We start from the raw sequence: 14,414 nt of genomic DNA, 5'->3' as shown, positions 1-14,414 counted from the left end.
TTCTTCATGAAAACCTGATCCTGAGCGCCCTGGACCTCAGGTCTAAGGTTCACCTTCCAACAAGACAATTATTCTAAGCACACAGCTAAGACTACATAGGAACGGCATAGGGACAGCTCTGTGAATGTCCATGAGTGGCCCAGCCAGAGCCCTGAACCCAATGGAACATCTCTGGGGAGATCTGAAAATGGCTGTCCACCGATGGTCCTCATCCAGCCTGACAGCGCGTGAAAGGATCTGCAGAAAAGAATGGCAGAAAATCCCCAAATCCAGATGTGCAAACCTTGTGGCATCATCCCCAAGAAGACAGGAGGCTGTAATCACTGCCAAAGGGGCTTCAACGAAGTCCTGAGTAAAGGGCTGAATACTTATGTCCTGAGTAAAAATGTCAATGCAAGATTTTAGTTTTTCCTTTTTGATAAATTAATAGATTTCTAACATTCTGTTCTCCCTTTTTCATTATGGGGTATTCAGTGCAGAATGATGGGGGAAAAGTGGAATTTTTTTTAATTTTTTTTAGCACAATGCCACAGCCACCACTAGGAGGAGCATATGACTTGCGGTTTATATATTGAACTCAATGCAGCAAGCTCCTGAGCTCCCTCTAGTGGTGACAAAAAATATCTATATGCAGTAAGCTCTGCTACTCTAGTGGTGGCTGTATTTATGTCTGCAGTAAGCTCCTGAGCTCCCTCTAGTGGTGACAAAAAATATCTATATGCAGTAAGCTCTGCTACTCTAGTGGTGGCTGTATTTATGTCTGCAGTAAGCTCCTGAGCTCCCTCTAGAGGTGGCTATATTTATGTATGCAGTAAGCTATTGAGCTCCCCCTAGTGGTGACTTTATTTATCTGTATGCAGTAAGCTCTTGAGTCTCTCTAATAGTGGCTGTATATATCTGTATACAGTACGATCCTGAGCCCCCTCTAGTGGTGGCTGTATATATCTGCATATAGTAAGCTCTCAAGCTCCTTCTCGTGGTGACTGTATATATCTGTATGCAGTAATCTCCTGAGCTCCCTCTAGTGGTGGCTGTATATATCTATGTAGTAATCTCCTGAGCTCCCTCTAGTGGTGGCTGTATATATCTATGTAGTAAGCTCTCAAGCTCCTTCTAGTGGTGACTGTATATAGTAATCTCCTGAGCTCCCTCTAGTGGTGGCTGTATATATCTGTATATAGTAAGCTCTCAAGCTCCTTCTAGTGGTGACTGTATATAGTAATCTCCTGAGCTCCCTCTAGTGGTGGCTGTATATATCTGTATGTAGTAATCTCCTGAGCTCCCTCTAGTGGTGGCTGTATATATCTGTATGCAGTAAGCTCTTGAATCTCTCAAACAGTGGCTGTATATATCTGTATACAGTACGATCCTGATCCCCCTCTTAGTGGTGGCTGTATATATCTGTATGTAGTAATCTCCTGAGCTCTCTCTAGTTGTGGCTGTATATATCTGTATGTAGTAATCTCCTGAGCTCCCTCTAGTGGTGGCTGTATATATATGTATATAGTAAGCTCTCAAGCTCCTTCTAGTGGTGGCTGTATATATCTGTATGCAGTAATCTCCTGAGCTCCCTCTAGTGGTGGATGTATATATCTGTATGTAGTAATCTCCTGAGCTCCCTCTAGTGGTGGCTGTATTTCTCTGTATGTAGTAATCTCCTGAGCTCCCTCTAGTAGTGGCTGTATATATCTGTATATAGCAATCTCCTGAGCTCCCTCTAGTGGTGGCTGTATATATCTGTATGTAGTAATCTCCTGAGCTCCCTCTAGTGGTGGCTGTATATATCTGTATGTAGTAATCTCCTGAGCTCCCTCTAGTGGTGGCTGTATATATCTGTTTGTAGTAATCTCCTGAGCTCCCTCTAGTGGTGGCTGTATATATCTGTATATAGTAAGCTCTCAAGCTCCTTCTAGTGGTGGCTGTATATATCTGTATGCAGTAATCTCCTGAGCTCCCTCTAGTGTTGGCTGTATATATCTGTATGTAGTAATCTCCTGAGCTCCCTCTAGTGGTGGCTGTATATATCTGTATGTAGTAATCTCCTGAGCTCCCTCTAGTGGTGGCTGTATATATCTGTATATAGCAATCTCCTGAGCTCCCTCTAGTGGTGGCTGTCTATATCTGTATGTAGTAATCTCCTGAGCTCCCTCTAGTGGTGGCTGTATATATCTGTATATAGTAAGCTCTCAAGCTCCTTCTAGTGGTGGCTGTATATATCTGTATGCAGTAATCTCCTTAGCTCCCTCTAGTGGTGGATGTATATATCTGTATTTCGTAATCTCCTGAGCTCCCTCTAGTAGTGGCTGTATATATCTGTATATAGCAATCTCATGAGCTCTCTCTAGTTGTGGCTGTATATATCTGTATGTAGTAATCTCCTGAGCTCCCTCTAGTGGTGGCTGTATATATATGTATATAGTAAGCTCTCAAGCTCCTTCTAGTGGTGGCTGTATATATCTGTATGCAGTAATCTCCTGAGCTCCCTCTAGTGGTGGATGTATATATCTGTATGTAGTAATCTCCTGAGCTCCCTCTAGTGGTGGCTGTATTTCTCTGTATGTAGTAATCTCCTGAGCTCCCTCTAGTAGTGGCTGTATATATCTGTATATAGCAATCTCCTGAGCTCCCTCTAGTGGTGGCTGTATATATCTGTATGTAGTAATCTCCTGAGCTCCCTCTAGTGGTGGCTGTATATATCTGTATGTAGTAATCTCCTGAGCTCCCTCTAGTGGTGGCTGTATATATCTGTTTGTAGTAATCTCCTGAGCTCCCTCTAGTGGTGGCTGTATATATCTGTATATAGTAAGCTCTCAAGCTCCTTCTAGTGGTGGCTGTATATATCTGTATGCAGTAATCTCCTGAGCTCCCTCTAGTGTTGGCTGTATATATCTGTATGTAGTAATCTCCTGAGCTCCCTCTAGTGGTGGCTGTATATATCTGTATGTAGTAATCTCCTGAGCTCCCTCTAGTGGTGGCTGTATATATCTGTATATAGCAATCTCCTGAGCTCCCTCTAGTGGTGGCTGTATATATCTGTATGTAGTAATCTCCTGAGCTCCCTCTAGTGGTGGCTGTATATATCTGTATATAGTAAGCTCTCAAGCTCCTTCTAGTGGTGGCTGTATATATCTGTATGCAGTAATCTCCTTAGCTCCCTCTAGTGGTGGATGTATATATCTGTATTTCGTAATCTCCTGAGCTCCCTCTAGTAGTGGCTGTATATATCTGTATATAGCAATCTCATGAGCTCCCTCTAGTGGTGGCTGTATATATCTGTATGTAGTAATCTCCTGAGCTCCCTCTAGTGGTGGCTGTATATATCTGTATGTAGTAATCTCCTGAGCTCCCTCTAGTGGTGGCTGTATATATCTGTATGTAGTAATCTCCTGAGCTCCCTCTAGTGGTGGCTGTATATATCTGTATTTCGTAATCTCCTGAGCTCCCTCTAGTAGTGGCTGTATATATCTGTATATAGCAATCTCATGAGCTCCCTCTAGTGGTGGCTGTATATATCTGTATGTAGTAATCTCCTGAGCTCCCTCTAGTGGTGGCTGTATATATCTGTATGTAGTAATCTCCTGAGCTCCCTCTAGTGGTGGCTGTATATATCTGTATGTAGTAATCTCCTGAGCTCCCTCTAGTGGTGGCTGTATATATCTGTATGTAGTAATCTCCTGAGCTCCCTCTAGTGGTGGCTGTATATATCTGTATGTAGTAATCTCCTGAGCTCCCTCTAGTGGTGGCTGTATATATCTGTATATAGTAATCTCCTGAGCTCCCTCTAGTGGTGGCTGTATATATCTGTATGTAGTAAGCTCCTAAGCACCCTCTAGCTGTTGCTGTAGACAGACAAAATGCTATAGTTCAGCTTTATGGTGGATGTTGCCTTTATGGTATATTTGGCACTGACTGTTTCTTTCTTGTCACTGACCATTTCATTCCATACCAGACTAAATGTGTCCCCTACTGGCCAGATGCCGGGGCTGATGGAAAGGAATTTGGAAACTTTTGGGTTGAAGTTCTTACAGAACATGAGGCCATGGAGTACAAGGTCCGGACTTTACGAGTGTCCAGCCTGCAGGATGTAAGTATGCACCTGATCACTAGAGAAGGGGCAGATTCATGAAGAATCAAATAAAAATATGAAACAACTTTGCAAATAGCCTTGATTTAAAAGTCTCCTACCGTCTTGAGTATACAGCTCCTATGCAGACCTATGTGTAGTCTGATCCTGCACTATCTTCCATTTGCCTTCTCTTCTTCTGTCCGTAGTTTATGAAGAGAGAGCTGAGTAACACATGGCTGCAGGATCAGACTACATACACATGGTTATAGTTTGTAGTCTGTAACCATGGAGACACATAAGTCTGTACAGGAGCTGTAAGCATAAAATGATTGAAAACAGTCTTGAATACCAATCTCCAAAGTTGCTTCTTTTTAGAGGCTTTGGATCAATAAATATTAGTTTGCAAAAACAACCCTATCAGGGTTAGGGCTCATTCAGATGGTCGTATGCTGTCCGCGAATATGCGGCGCTGCAAAACAAATGAAACATGTCAACATGTCCTATACATTGAAGTCTATGTGTCTGCAAAAATGCGAAATGCAATCCGTTTTTTTGCGGACATGCTGAACTGATCCTCATTTTTGCGGACAGCGTACGGCCGTCTGAATGAGCCCTTAAAGAGGTTTTCCAAGAGTTTTTTTTTTTACTGATGCTCTATCCTCAGGATAGGTCATCAGTATCTTATCAGTGGGTGTCCGGCACCTGGGACCCTCGGTGATTAGCTGTTTGAGAAGACACCGGTGCTAACAGTAGCCCCGCGGCCTTCTTATACCTCACCAAGCACAGTGCGCCGCCGTACATCGTATAGTGGTCATGCTCAGACTCTTTAACTTCGCCTAGGCCACGTGTCCAATGAACGTGATGTCACATGGCCTAGGAAACGTTGGAGAAAGCCGTGGCGCAACTGCGTGCACCGGTGCCTTCTCAAACAGCTGATTGGCGGTTGTCCTATGTTACCTGCAGATCAATCCCCTGTAAGTTCAAGCCTCTCACGGGTCGATCCTCCGTTCAGGAGACATTTTTCCCAATGTACATGCATAGGGATTGTCAAGGGGTGCGGAGAAGTTTCTGTGGCCTAAAAACAACTTCCTAGGAAAAATCCAGCAGTGAGAATCCTGAAGAAGTCATGCTCTTCATCACATCCGACGTCAGTAGAGGCAGATCATTCGGGAGGTCTAAAATAAATTTTAAAAATATATAGAAAACGATATAAACCTCACTTGCAAGAACATAAAGCATGTATGAAGTAAAAATATGCAATAGGTTTCCACCGAATTTCCGGTCTTCTGGCGTCCACAGGTCCAGAGTGGCTCAGATTCATAGTCTATGACGAAGTGGCTGTATCCTGGATTTCTGATGTGTGCCGGACTATTGGAATTTCCATGTGGCCGTACCGCAGCGTCTGGCTATTGTGTCCCCGTCATGGCAAGGTCTTTTATGTTATTTCAGAGTGGCAGGACCCGGGATATCTTTCACTACCAGTACCTGAGCTGGCCGGACCATGGCGTCCCTGCCGACCCTGGAGGTGTCCTGAGCTTTCTGGGGGAGGTGAATCGCATGCAAGAGAGCATTCCTGGAGCGGGACCCATCATTGTACATTGCAGGTAATGTCAGGCCCATTTCTGAACATTCTTGTACTTGTGCTCCAATCACATCCAAAGCTGCATACAAATCGTGTTGGCTTCTAGTTAGCCCTAAGACTCCTTGAACTGAAGTCGCCTTCCTGCTGCTCCAGGTTATGTACAGACCATGCTTCGATGTGATGCTGTCAGGAGGGCTGGTTCTAGCAGAATATTTGGCAGGAGAGTGTTTCAATGCAGCTCTGGATGTGGCTGGAGTATTAAAAATGATTTAATAAGTCTAATATAAGGTAAAGAAAGTTACTTACTGAACAACAGATGTAGATAAGTTGTAAAATGACAGTAAGAAGCGGAGATCTGCTAATTTACTAGACAGAAGCCAAAAAGTGCCTCATCTGTCGTCTCCTCTGCTCCATTCACAGCGCCGGGATTGGCCGTACCGGGACCATCATCGCCATTGACATGTTGGTTGACACCATCCAGACAAAAGGTAAGAAGGAAAACAACTCCGTCTTCCTGCTGAGATTGTGCTTATACACAACAGCCAAGTGGCGCGATCAGAGCTGCAGTGTAAAGCATAGAGGAGGAATAGAGCAGCAGCCTTGAGCCTCTGATGAGACAGCAGGTGGATTTCAGGCTGCCACAGACTCGATCAGATGATGTAACTAGGCTGTAGTCACCGCTCATTGCTAGCTATAGACATGCACTTTAAAGGGGTTGTGCACCCTGCGGCAGATGGGCTGTAGGCTCTGTCCTGCATTGGAGCCTTGTAATGTAGGACGCAGGATGCGGAATTGGTAAGAACAAGGGCCGCGGGTAGTGTCACGTGTCCTGACATGCTCTAAGTCAGTGAGATGTGTCCTGACATGGGCAGCAGGCCGATGACAAACCAGGATTCAAGCATGGGGGGTAAGAGAAAACTGCAAATGAGGTAAATAAAACAAATCCAAGGACGAATGGGAGCTAGACTAATTTATGAAAATACACTGTAGAGAAAGGGGGCGCAACCTTTTCTGGTTGGGGGCCACATTGCCAGACTAAATGAATCCCAAGGGCCGAAAAAGTTAAAGAGGTATTACTAACTTAAATACTGTATTCATGGCGTATTGTACAGTATACAGTATATACTGGGAATTTCTGGATACACCTCCAGGATTCCCATCTGATGGGAGAAAACATGGAAAATACATGCGAGCAGCCACAAGACATAGACTTACATGTCTGTCCCCAGATGATTGGGGGCCACACTGAATCATATTGAGGGCCACAGGTTGGACACCCCTGGTTTACAGTGAAAAGTAGCTTATGTGATTAGAACGTGGGTCATCAACCTACAACTTCCAGCTGGAGAGACGGAGGTTGCTGATCCCTGGATCAGAACATGGCAAAGCCTCTCCACCAATTTCCCTTAAAACTCCGTTTTTTTTAAAAACTTTTAAATGGAGGGGATAAGCGTCTAACACGCACTGGTGCTGCTTATCCAAAGAAAAGGTTACTAGGAACCCGTCTGTGACGGCTGATGTGTCTCCTACAGGACTGGACTGCGACATTGACGTGCAGAAAACCATCCAGATGGTGAGGTCTCAGCGCTCAGGGATGGTGCAGACGGAGGCTCAGTACCGCTTCATCTACACCTCTATCGCCCAGTACATCGACTCGGCCAAACACAAACTGCAGGCGCTAGAGGTACAGGAAGTATGGTGGATGGAGAGTATGGAGGCTCTGAGCATTACAGTCGAGTCCCATTATTCTGACCCCCTGCTAATCTCCAGAGTAACCGCCGTGTACAGCACGGACAGCAGCTAGAAAGGCCGAGTGACTCCATAAGGTCCTGGTAGGTTGTCACGAGTATCCGGAGCCATGCTGACTGCAGAGCATCTCACAGCTGCTGGAGAGGGCTTTGGGGAGGATGCATAGAGCGAACACGGCCATGGAGGTGGTCCTACAGATGCTCAGTTGGGTTTATAGTCTGGGGAATTAGGGGCCAGGGAAGTACTTGGAAGTCTTGGTCATGCTCTTCCAACCAATGTCGGACATTTCTAGCCCTGTGTCATGTCGCATTGTCTTGCTGGAAGATCCCATTTGCCCCAGGGAAGACAATCGGCATGTATGTGTGTACCTGATCTGCAAGAATGGGTTCATACCCAAATTGGTTGAGAGTCACTTCTGCGTGGATGAGAATGCCAGGAAAACATCCCCAAGACCATAACGCCTCCCCCACCGCTTGTGTTCTTCCAGAAATGGCTGCAGGGGGTTCGTTCTCTGATGTTTCTCTCCTGACGCGCCAACGTCCATCCGTTCAACAAAGTAGAAAACATGACTTATCAGAGAAGGCAACGCTTTGCCCATCAGCGGAGGTCCAATTTCGATACTGCAGCGAAAATTTAAGCCTCTTCTGCTAATGCAACTTCGTTAGTAGAAGAGCAGTGACCATCCGTCTGCTTCTGAGGTGGCCCCCTGGTTCATTTTGGGGGGGGGGGGGGGGGGAGGAGGCTGCTGCACCATAGTGTGTTGGTCCACCCAGGGTCGATTCCAGGTCCATGTGGGCCCTCTTGTGGCATTTTGCACAACACACGAGGCAAGAAAACTGCATGTATTATATATGGTGCCAAATACAATAGACAGAACACGCTACAGCGTGAATATATGGGAATCAATCCTTATGTCCCTATTTTATTTTTTTATCTACCCAGTGTTTTAATCCCTCAGGTCTACTACTCACAGTATTCCGTTTTTACTGTACACCCTCTAAAGAGAAACAGACAGACATTGAATATGAAAATTATTTTATTTGGACATACTGTAAAGACATAAAACATTTGAAAATATATGGTCTGGGGGTCTGAATTTAGAAGACCGGGGTAAGAGTTTAGGGGTTCTGGTCTATGTTCCGAATTTAGGAGTCTAGTCTGGGGCTCTGATTTTATTTAGGATGTAGTCTAGGGTATGAATATAAGGGTCTGAATTTAGGGGTCTAATTTGGTGCTTTCATTTATTTAGGTCGTCTGCAGGCAGAATTAATTTTCTGTAGAGGGTGGGGGGCAACTACAGAATATAGATAAATTATTAGGACCCCAGGAGTTTGCATGGCGTGTGTGTGTGTGTGCGCTACCAAATGCCACGTACTAATGCTACATGGTGTGGTGTTTTTGGGGATGGATCCCCCAGCCTCTACTAATAGGAGAATAATGAGCAACAAGCCTTTTTGTGGGCGAATTCCTTAGAACCCCCCCCAACCCCCGTATACCTCAGGCTACCACATACTATGTACACACATGTATATGGATGAGGAAAAGAAATGCACAGCAAGCAGTAAAGCAAATATTCCTAAAGGCTCTGTCAGCAGTGAGGGATAAGCTAGCAGTAATGACATGCTGCTGAGCCTTTAGGAATATTTGCTTTACTGCTTGCTGTGCATTTCTTTTCCATATATACATTACATTGTATGTGGTAGCCTGAGGTCTAAGGAATTCCCCCACAGAGAGGTTTGCTGCTGAGCGCTCAATTCATTATTCTCCTAAAGGCTGCATTAGCCCCGCAGCCGCCACCTCATGTTACTGGTCACACGTCACAGACTCCCATCTCACACTGCCCTACAACTCCTACCCTGCTCCTGGTTACTTCGGCGCTCAGCTGCTATGCTGTCTTCAGCTGCACTGCCGCTGCTGATCAGCTCTGCCTCCGTTCCGCCCCTGCAGTGATCAGGTTCATTCATGTTCCTCCAGCAGTCCTCCTCCGATCTGTCTCGCAGGCCTGGCAATCCTGTGAGATGTCAGCGCCGCCGCAGCAGCATAAAGTACGTCAAAATGTTTAAAAGGGGGCGCAGAAACGAGTGGGCCCCTAAGGAACAGTGGGCCCCGGCACACTTGCCCGGGTATGCCGGGTGCTGACGCCGGCCCTGGGTCCACTCTCACTCACCTTCATAGCTGACGTTCACCTCTCACATCATTGGCACGTGGTGCTCCTCAGTTTCCATGTTGCTTATTCACAATGGTGCCATTTGTCCACTCACCATTCACTTTCACCCCAGCAGCACGAGAACAGTTCACACTGCACAGCTTCAGAAATACCGCCACCTACGGCCCGAAAGTCAATAATCACCTCTTCCTGCAACTGATAAATCTCCCCTTTTACCCATGACACAACGATGTGTGCAGACAGCCTATCACGCTCCTTATATACCCACTGAGCCAGCTCAGCACACCTTATATACCCACCAAGCCCGCTCAGCACACCTTATATACCCACCGAGCCCGCTCAGCACACCTTATATACCCACCGAGCCAGCTCACCACTCCTTATATACCCACCGAGCCAGCTCACCACTCCTTATATACCCACGAGCCAGCTCAGCACACCTTATATACCCACCAAGCCTGCTCAGCACACCTTATATACCCACCGAGCCCGCTCAGCACACCTTATATACCCACCGAGCCCGCTCAGCACACCTTATATACCCACCGAGCCCGCTCAGCACACCTTATACACCCACCGAGCCTGCTCAACACACCTTATATACCCACCGAGCCCGCTCAGCACACCTTATATACCCACCGAGCCTGCTCAACACACCTTATATACCCATCGAGCCCGCCGACATCTAAAGTAGGACGTGGTCAGAATAATGGGACTCGACTGTGTGTGTAATGATATTCCTTTAGTGTGGCATCTGTTAATCCAGAGTCTGGCAGTGTAATGTGGAATCACAGAAGAGCAGAGGCCTGTAGTAAACATCATGATGGGTTCTGTCCGCTCGGCCTTCTGATAGATTCCAGGTTATTCTCCAGTTAGTACCAGACTATCAGGTCTTCTGGACGATCAGACCGAGGATTGAAGGAATTTGCTTTAACAAAATTCTGTGTCCAACAGAAAACAAAGGCTGGAGAATCAGAATATGGAAACCTGGGTCTGTCTATGGCCAAGATGAAGGTTTCCCGGAGTTCCTCCAAGTAAGATGTCCATCTCCGCACCCGTAATGTTCACCCCTTGCCAGTGCACACGTTCTCACAACCATCTCGGCTCTGCTATGTTTCAGGACTAAAGATGAAGGAACAGTTTATGAAAATCTGAACGCCAGGAAAGATAAAAAAGAAAAAGTTAACAAAAAAGTTTCAGCGGAACGGGAGAAACCCCGGACCTCTCTGAAGAAGAAGTAGTGACAGAGGTGAAAAGATCTCCAACCTGCGGAAAGTTGAGAGTTGTAGTTGAAAGGCATAGATTTGAGATCACTGCCATAGACACCGCTGTTCAATTTAAAGGGGGGCTCCACAGTTGTGTCTCTGAGAATATCAGGCTTAGATACACAGACAGCATAGGATTATATGAACAGACTCTGTAGGCAGTATCACACCTGATGGGATGAGCTACACAAACTCAGGCCACGGTATCACACATGGACCTAGATGCACAGCTCAGTAGACCATATCACATGAAATGCTTAGATACTGCAGCTTAGCAGGCAGTATCACATATTATGTTTAGATACAGCAGCTCAGTAGACAGTATCACACATGATGGGCTTAGATACACAGCTTAGTAGAGAGTATAACACATGATGGGCTTATGTATGAAGCAGCTTGACAAAACAGTATCACACTACAGGATTAGATACACAGATTCAGCAGACAACATCACACATGAAATGCTTAGATACTGCAGCTTAGCAGGCTGATTACTAAGCACCACATATGCTTAGATACAGCAGCTCAATAGACAGTATCACACAACAGGCTTAGATACACCAGTAAACCAGAAATGGTTGATATTGTACATTCGGAGATACAGGTGGGGTATAGGGGGTGGTCTGTATCAATGTATATCAATCATTGCCCCCTAGTGGCCAAATATAGAAGTGTTCTGAGTACAAGCGCTTCTGTCCTGTTATGTTACAGAGCGGAATAATGAGCCCCTGGTGTTTTCTTCTTTCTTGACAGTTCGGATCTCCTCCGTATTCCTCCAGCATCTCAAACCATTTTTACAGATCCAAGACTGCCCTGCCCCCTCCTGACGTCACCACTGCACACAACTTGGACAGTTTTGCTAGAAAATAATGTGAAATTACTGATAATTTAATAAAGTGTTACGCATGCAGTGACTACCAGGCATCACTCTAATGTCGTATCATTACCGCTGTTTGTGCACAATGCTGTGGCATCCCTACCAAAACCAGTGAGTGCAACCTAGTCACTGGACCTACCTCACTCTCTAACGGGCGGGTTCGCATTAGTGTTATGGAATTCCGTTATAGGGTTCTCTAAAAATTGGAATTTTAGGACCGAATGCAAAATGGAAACCTTTAAGAAGCATTCAGTTTTGCTCCGTCCTAATACATGTCTATGGCCACAAATAACGCTTCCGTTTAGTTCTACGGAAAAACTAGTCCTGTCGAGAGGACAATTTTTTCCGTCATGTATAACGGAAAAACCGAACTTTTATATGTGCCCATAACAGTTCCGTTTTGTTCTGTTATAAACGACGGAAAAAAATAGTCCTGCCGACAGGACTATTTTTTCCGTAGAACTAAACGGAAGCGTTATTTGTGGCCATAGACATGTATTAGGACGGAGCAAAACTGAATGCCTCTTAAAGGTTTCCATTTTGCATTCAGTCCTAAAATTCCATAAAACGGAATTCCATAACGCTAATGCGAACCTGCCCTAAAGCCTCATTCACACGTCAGTGATTTCCATCAGTCATTGTGAGCCAAAACCAGGACTGGAGCCTCCAGAGGGATAAAGTATAAGGCCTCATGCACACGACCGTTGTGCGCATCCGTGGCCGTTGTTCCGTTTTCCTTGATTTTCTGCGGACCCATTGACTTTCAATGGGTCCGTTGAAAACTCGGAAAATGCACCGTTGTTCATCCGCGGCCGTAATCCGTGTTTCCTGTCCGTCAAAAAAATATGACCCGTCCTATTTTTTTTGACGGACAACGGTTCACGGACCCATTCAAGTCAATGGGTCCGTGAAAAAACACGGATGCACACAAGATTGGCATCCGCGTCCGTGATCCGTGGCCGTAGGCTACTTTCACACAGACGGATCGCAGATCCGTCTGCATAAAAGCTTTTTCATAGTGATGGGTACGCTTCAAGTTAGAATATACTAAGAACTGTGTACATGACTGCCCCCTGTTGCCTGGCAGCACCCGATCTCTTACAAGGGGCTGTGATCCGCACAATTAACCCCTCAGGAGGGGGCACACCCTCCTCCCTCCCCAGTTTTAAATTCATTGGTGGCCAGTGGGCCCCCCCTCCCTCCCCTGTATTACTGTACATTCATTGGTGGCCAGTGGGCCCCCCCTGTATTACTGTACATTCATTGGTGGCCAGTGGGCCCCCCCTCCCTCCCCTGTATTACTGTACATTCATTGGTGGCCAGTGGGCCCCCCTCCCTCCCCTGTATTACTGTACATTCATTGGTGGCCAGTGCGGCTCCCCCTCCTAATTAAAATCCCCCCCCCCCCTATCATTGGTGGCAGCGGAGAGTTCCGATCGGAGTCCCAGTTTAATAGCTGGGGCTCAGATCGGTAACCATGGCAACCAGGACGCTACTGCAGTCCTGGTTGCCATGGTTACTTAGCAATTTTTAGAAGCATTATACTTACCTGCGATGTCTGTGACCGGCTGGGCGCTCCTCCTACTGGTAAGTGACAGGTCTGTGCTATAAGCAATGCGCCGCACAGACCTTTCACTTACCAGTAGGAGGAGCACCCGGCCGGTCACAGACAGCGAAGGTAAGTATAATGCTTCTAAAATTGCTAGTAACCATGGCAACCAGGACTGCAGTAGCGTCCTGGTTGCCATGGTTACCGATCAGAGTCCCAGCGATTAAACTGGGACTCCGATCGGAACTCTCCGCTGCCACCAATGAGGGGGGGGGGGGGATTTTAATTAGGAGGGGGAGCCGCACTGGCCACCAATGAATGTACAGTAATACAGGGGAGACAGGGGGGGGGGGGCCCACTGGCCACCAATGAATGTGCAGTAATACAGGGGAGGGAGGGGGCCCACTGGCCACCAATGAATGTGCAGTAATACAGGGGAGGGAGGGGGGGCACACTGGCCACCAATGAATTTAAAACTGGGGAGGGAGGGGGGTGTGCCCCCTCCTGCCTGGCAGCACCTGATCTCTTACAGGAGGCTATGATACGCACAATTAACCCCTTAGGTGCGGCACCTGAGGGGTTAATTGTGCTTGTGCGGATAACAGCCACCTGTAAGAGATCGGGTGCTGCCAGGCAGCAGGGGGCAGTCATGTACACAGTTCTTAGTATATTCTAACTTGAAGCGTCCCCATCACTATGGGAACGCCTGTGTTAGAATATACTGTCGGATATGAGTTTTCACGATCTAACTCAAATCCGATGGTATATTCTAACAGAGGCGTTCCCATGGTGATGGGGACGCTTCAAGTTAAAATATACCATCGGATTGGCGAAAACTCTGATCCGATGGTATAATAGGGACTCCTGACTTTACATTGAAAGTCAATGGGGGACGGATCCGTTTGCAATTGCACCATATTGTGTCAACGTCAAACGGATCCGTCCCCATTGACTTGCATTGTAAATCAGGACGGATCAGTTTGGCTCCGCACGGCCAGGCGGACACCAAAACTTTTTCCTTCATGTCCGGATCTCAAAAAAAAAAACGGTCGTGTGCATGAGGCCTAAGGGAAAGATCTGCACCTGTTCTGTGTTTAGAGTCGCACCTGGTTTTGGCTCACACTCACTGATGGAAATCACTGACGTGCGAATGTTTTAT

At 46.5% G+C, this 14,414-nt stretch overlaps 1 protein-coding gene across 1 annotated transcript in view; it reads left to right on the top strand.

The window, feature by feature from the left end:
• The window catches only part of PTPN6 (protein tyrosine phosphatase non-receptor type 6), an 80,755-nt gene extending 69,011 nt beyond the window's left edge, over positions 1-11,744 (top strand). Inside the window, exons 10-16 of the mRNA XM_040435641.1 lie at positions 3,950-4,084; positions 5,516-5,670; positions 6,069-6,136; positions 7,181-7,332; positions 10,519-10,598; positions 10,685-10,813; positions 11,583-11,744. Coding sequence (XP_040291575.1) covers positions 3,950-4,084; positions 5,516-5,670; positions 6,069-6,136; positions 7,181-7,332; positions 10,519-10,598; positions 10,685-10,805 — 711 coding nt within the window. The 3' untranslated portion in view covers positions 10,806-10,813; positions 11,583-11,744. The remainder of the gene's footprint in view (positions 1-3,949; positions 4,085-5,515; positions 5,671-6,068; positions 6,137-7,180; positions 7,333-10,518; positions 10,599-10,684; positions 10,814-11,582) is intronic.
• Positions 11,745-14,414: the final 2,670 nt, after the last annotated feature.

The sequence above is a fragment of the Bufo bufo genome, chromosome 6 (genome assembly GCF_905171765.1).
Source record: "Bufo bufo chromosome 6, aBufBuf1.1, whole genome shotgun sequence".
NCBI lineage: Eukaryota > Metazoa > Chordata > Amphibia > Anura > Bufonidae > Bufo > Bufo bufo.
The sequence above is the reverse complement of the archived record's forward strand: the minus strand, read 5'-3'. Positions and strand labels throughout refer to the sequence as shown.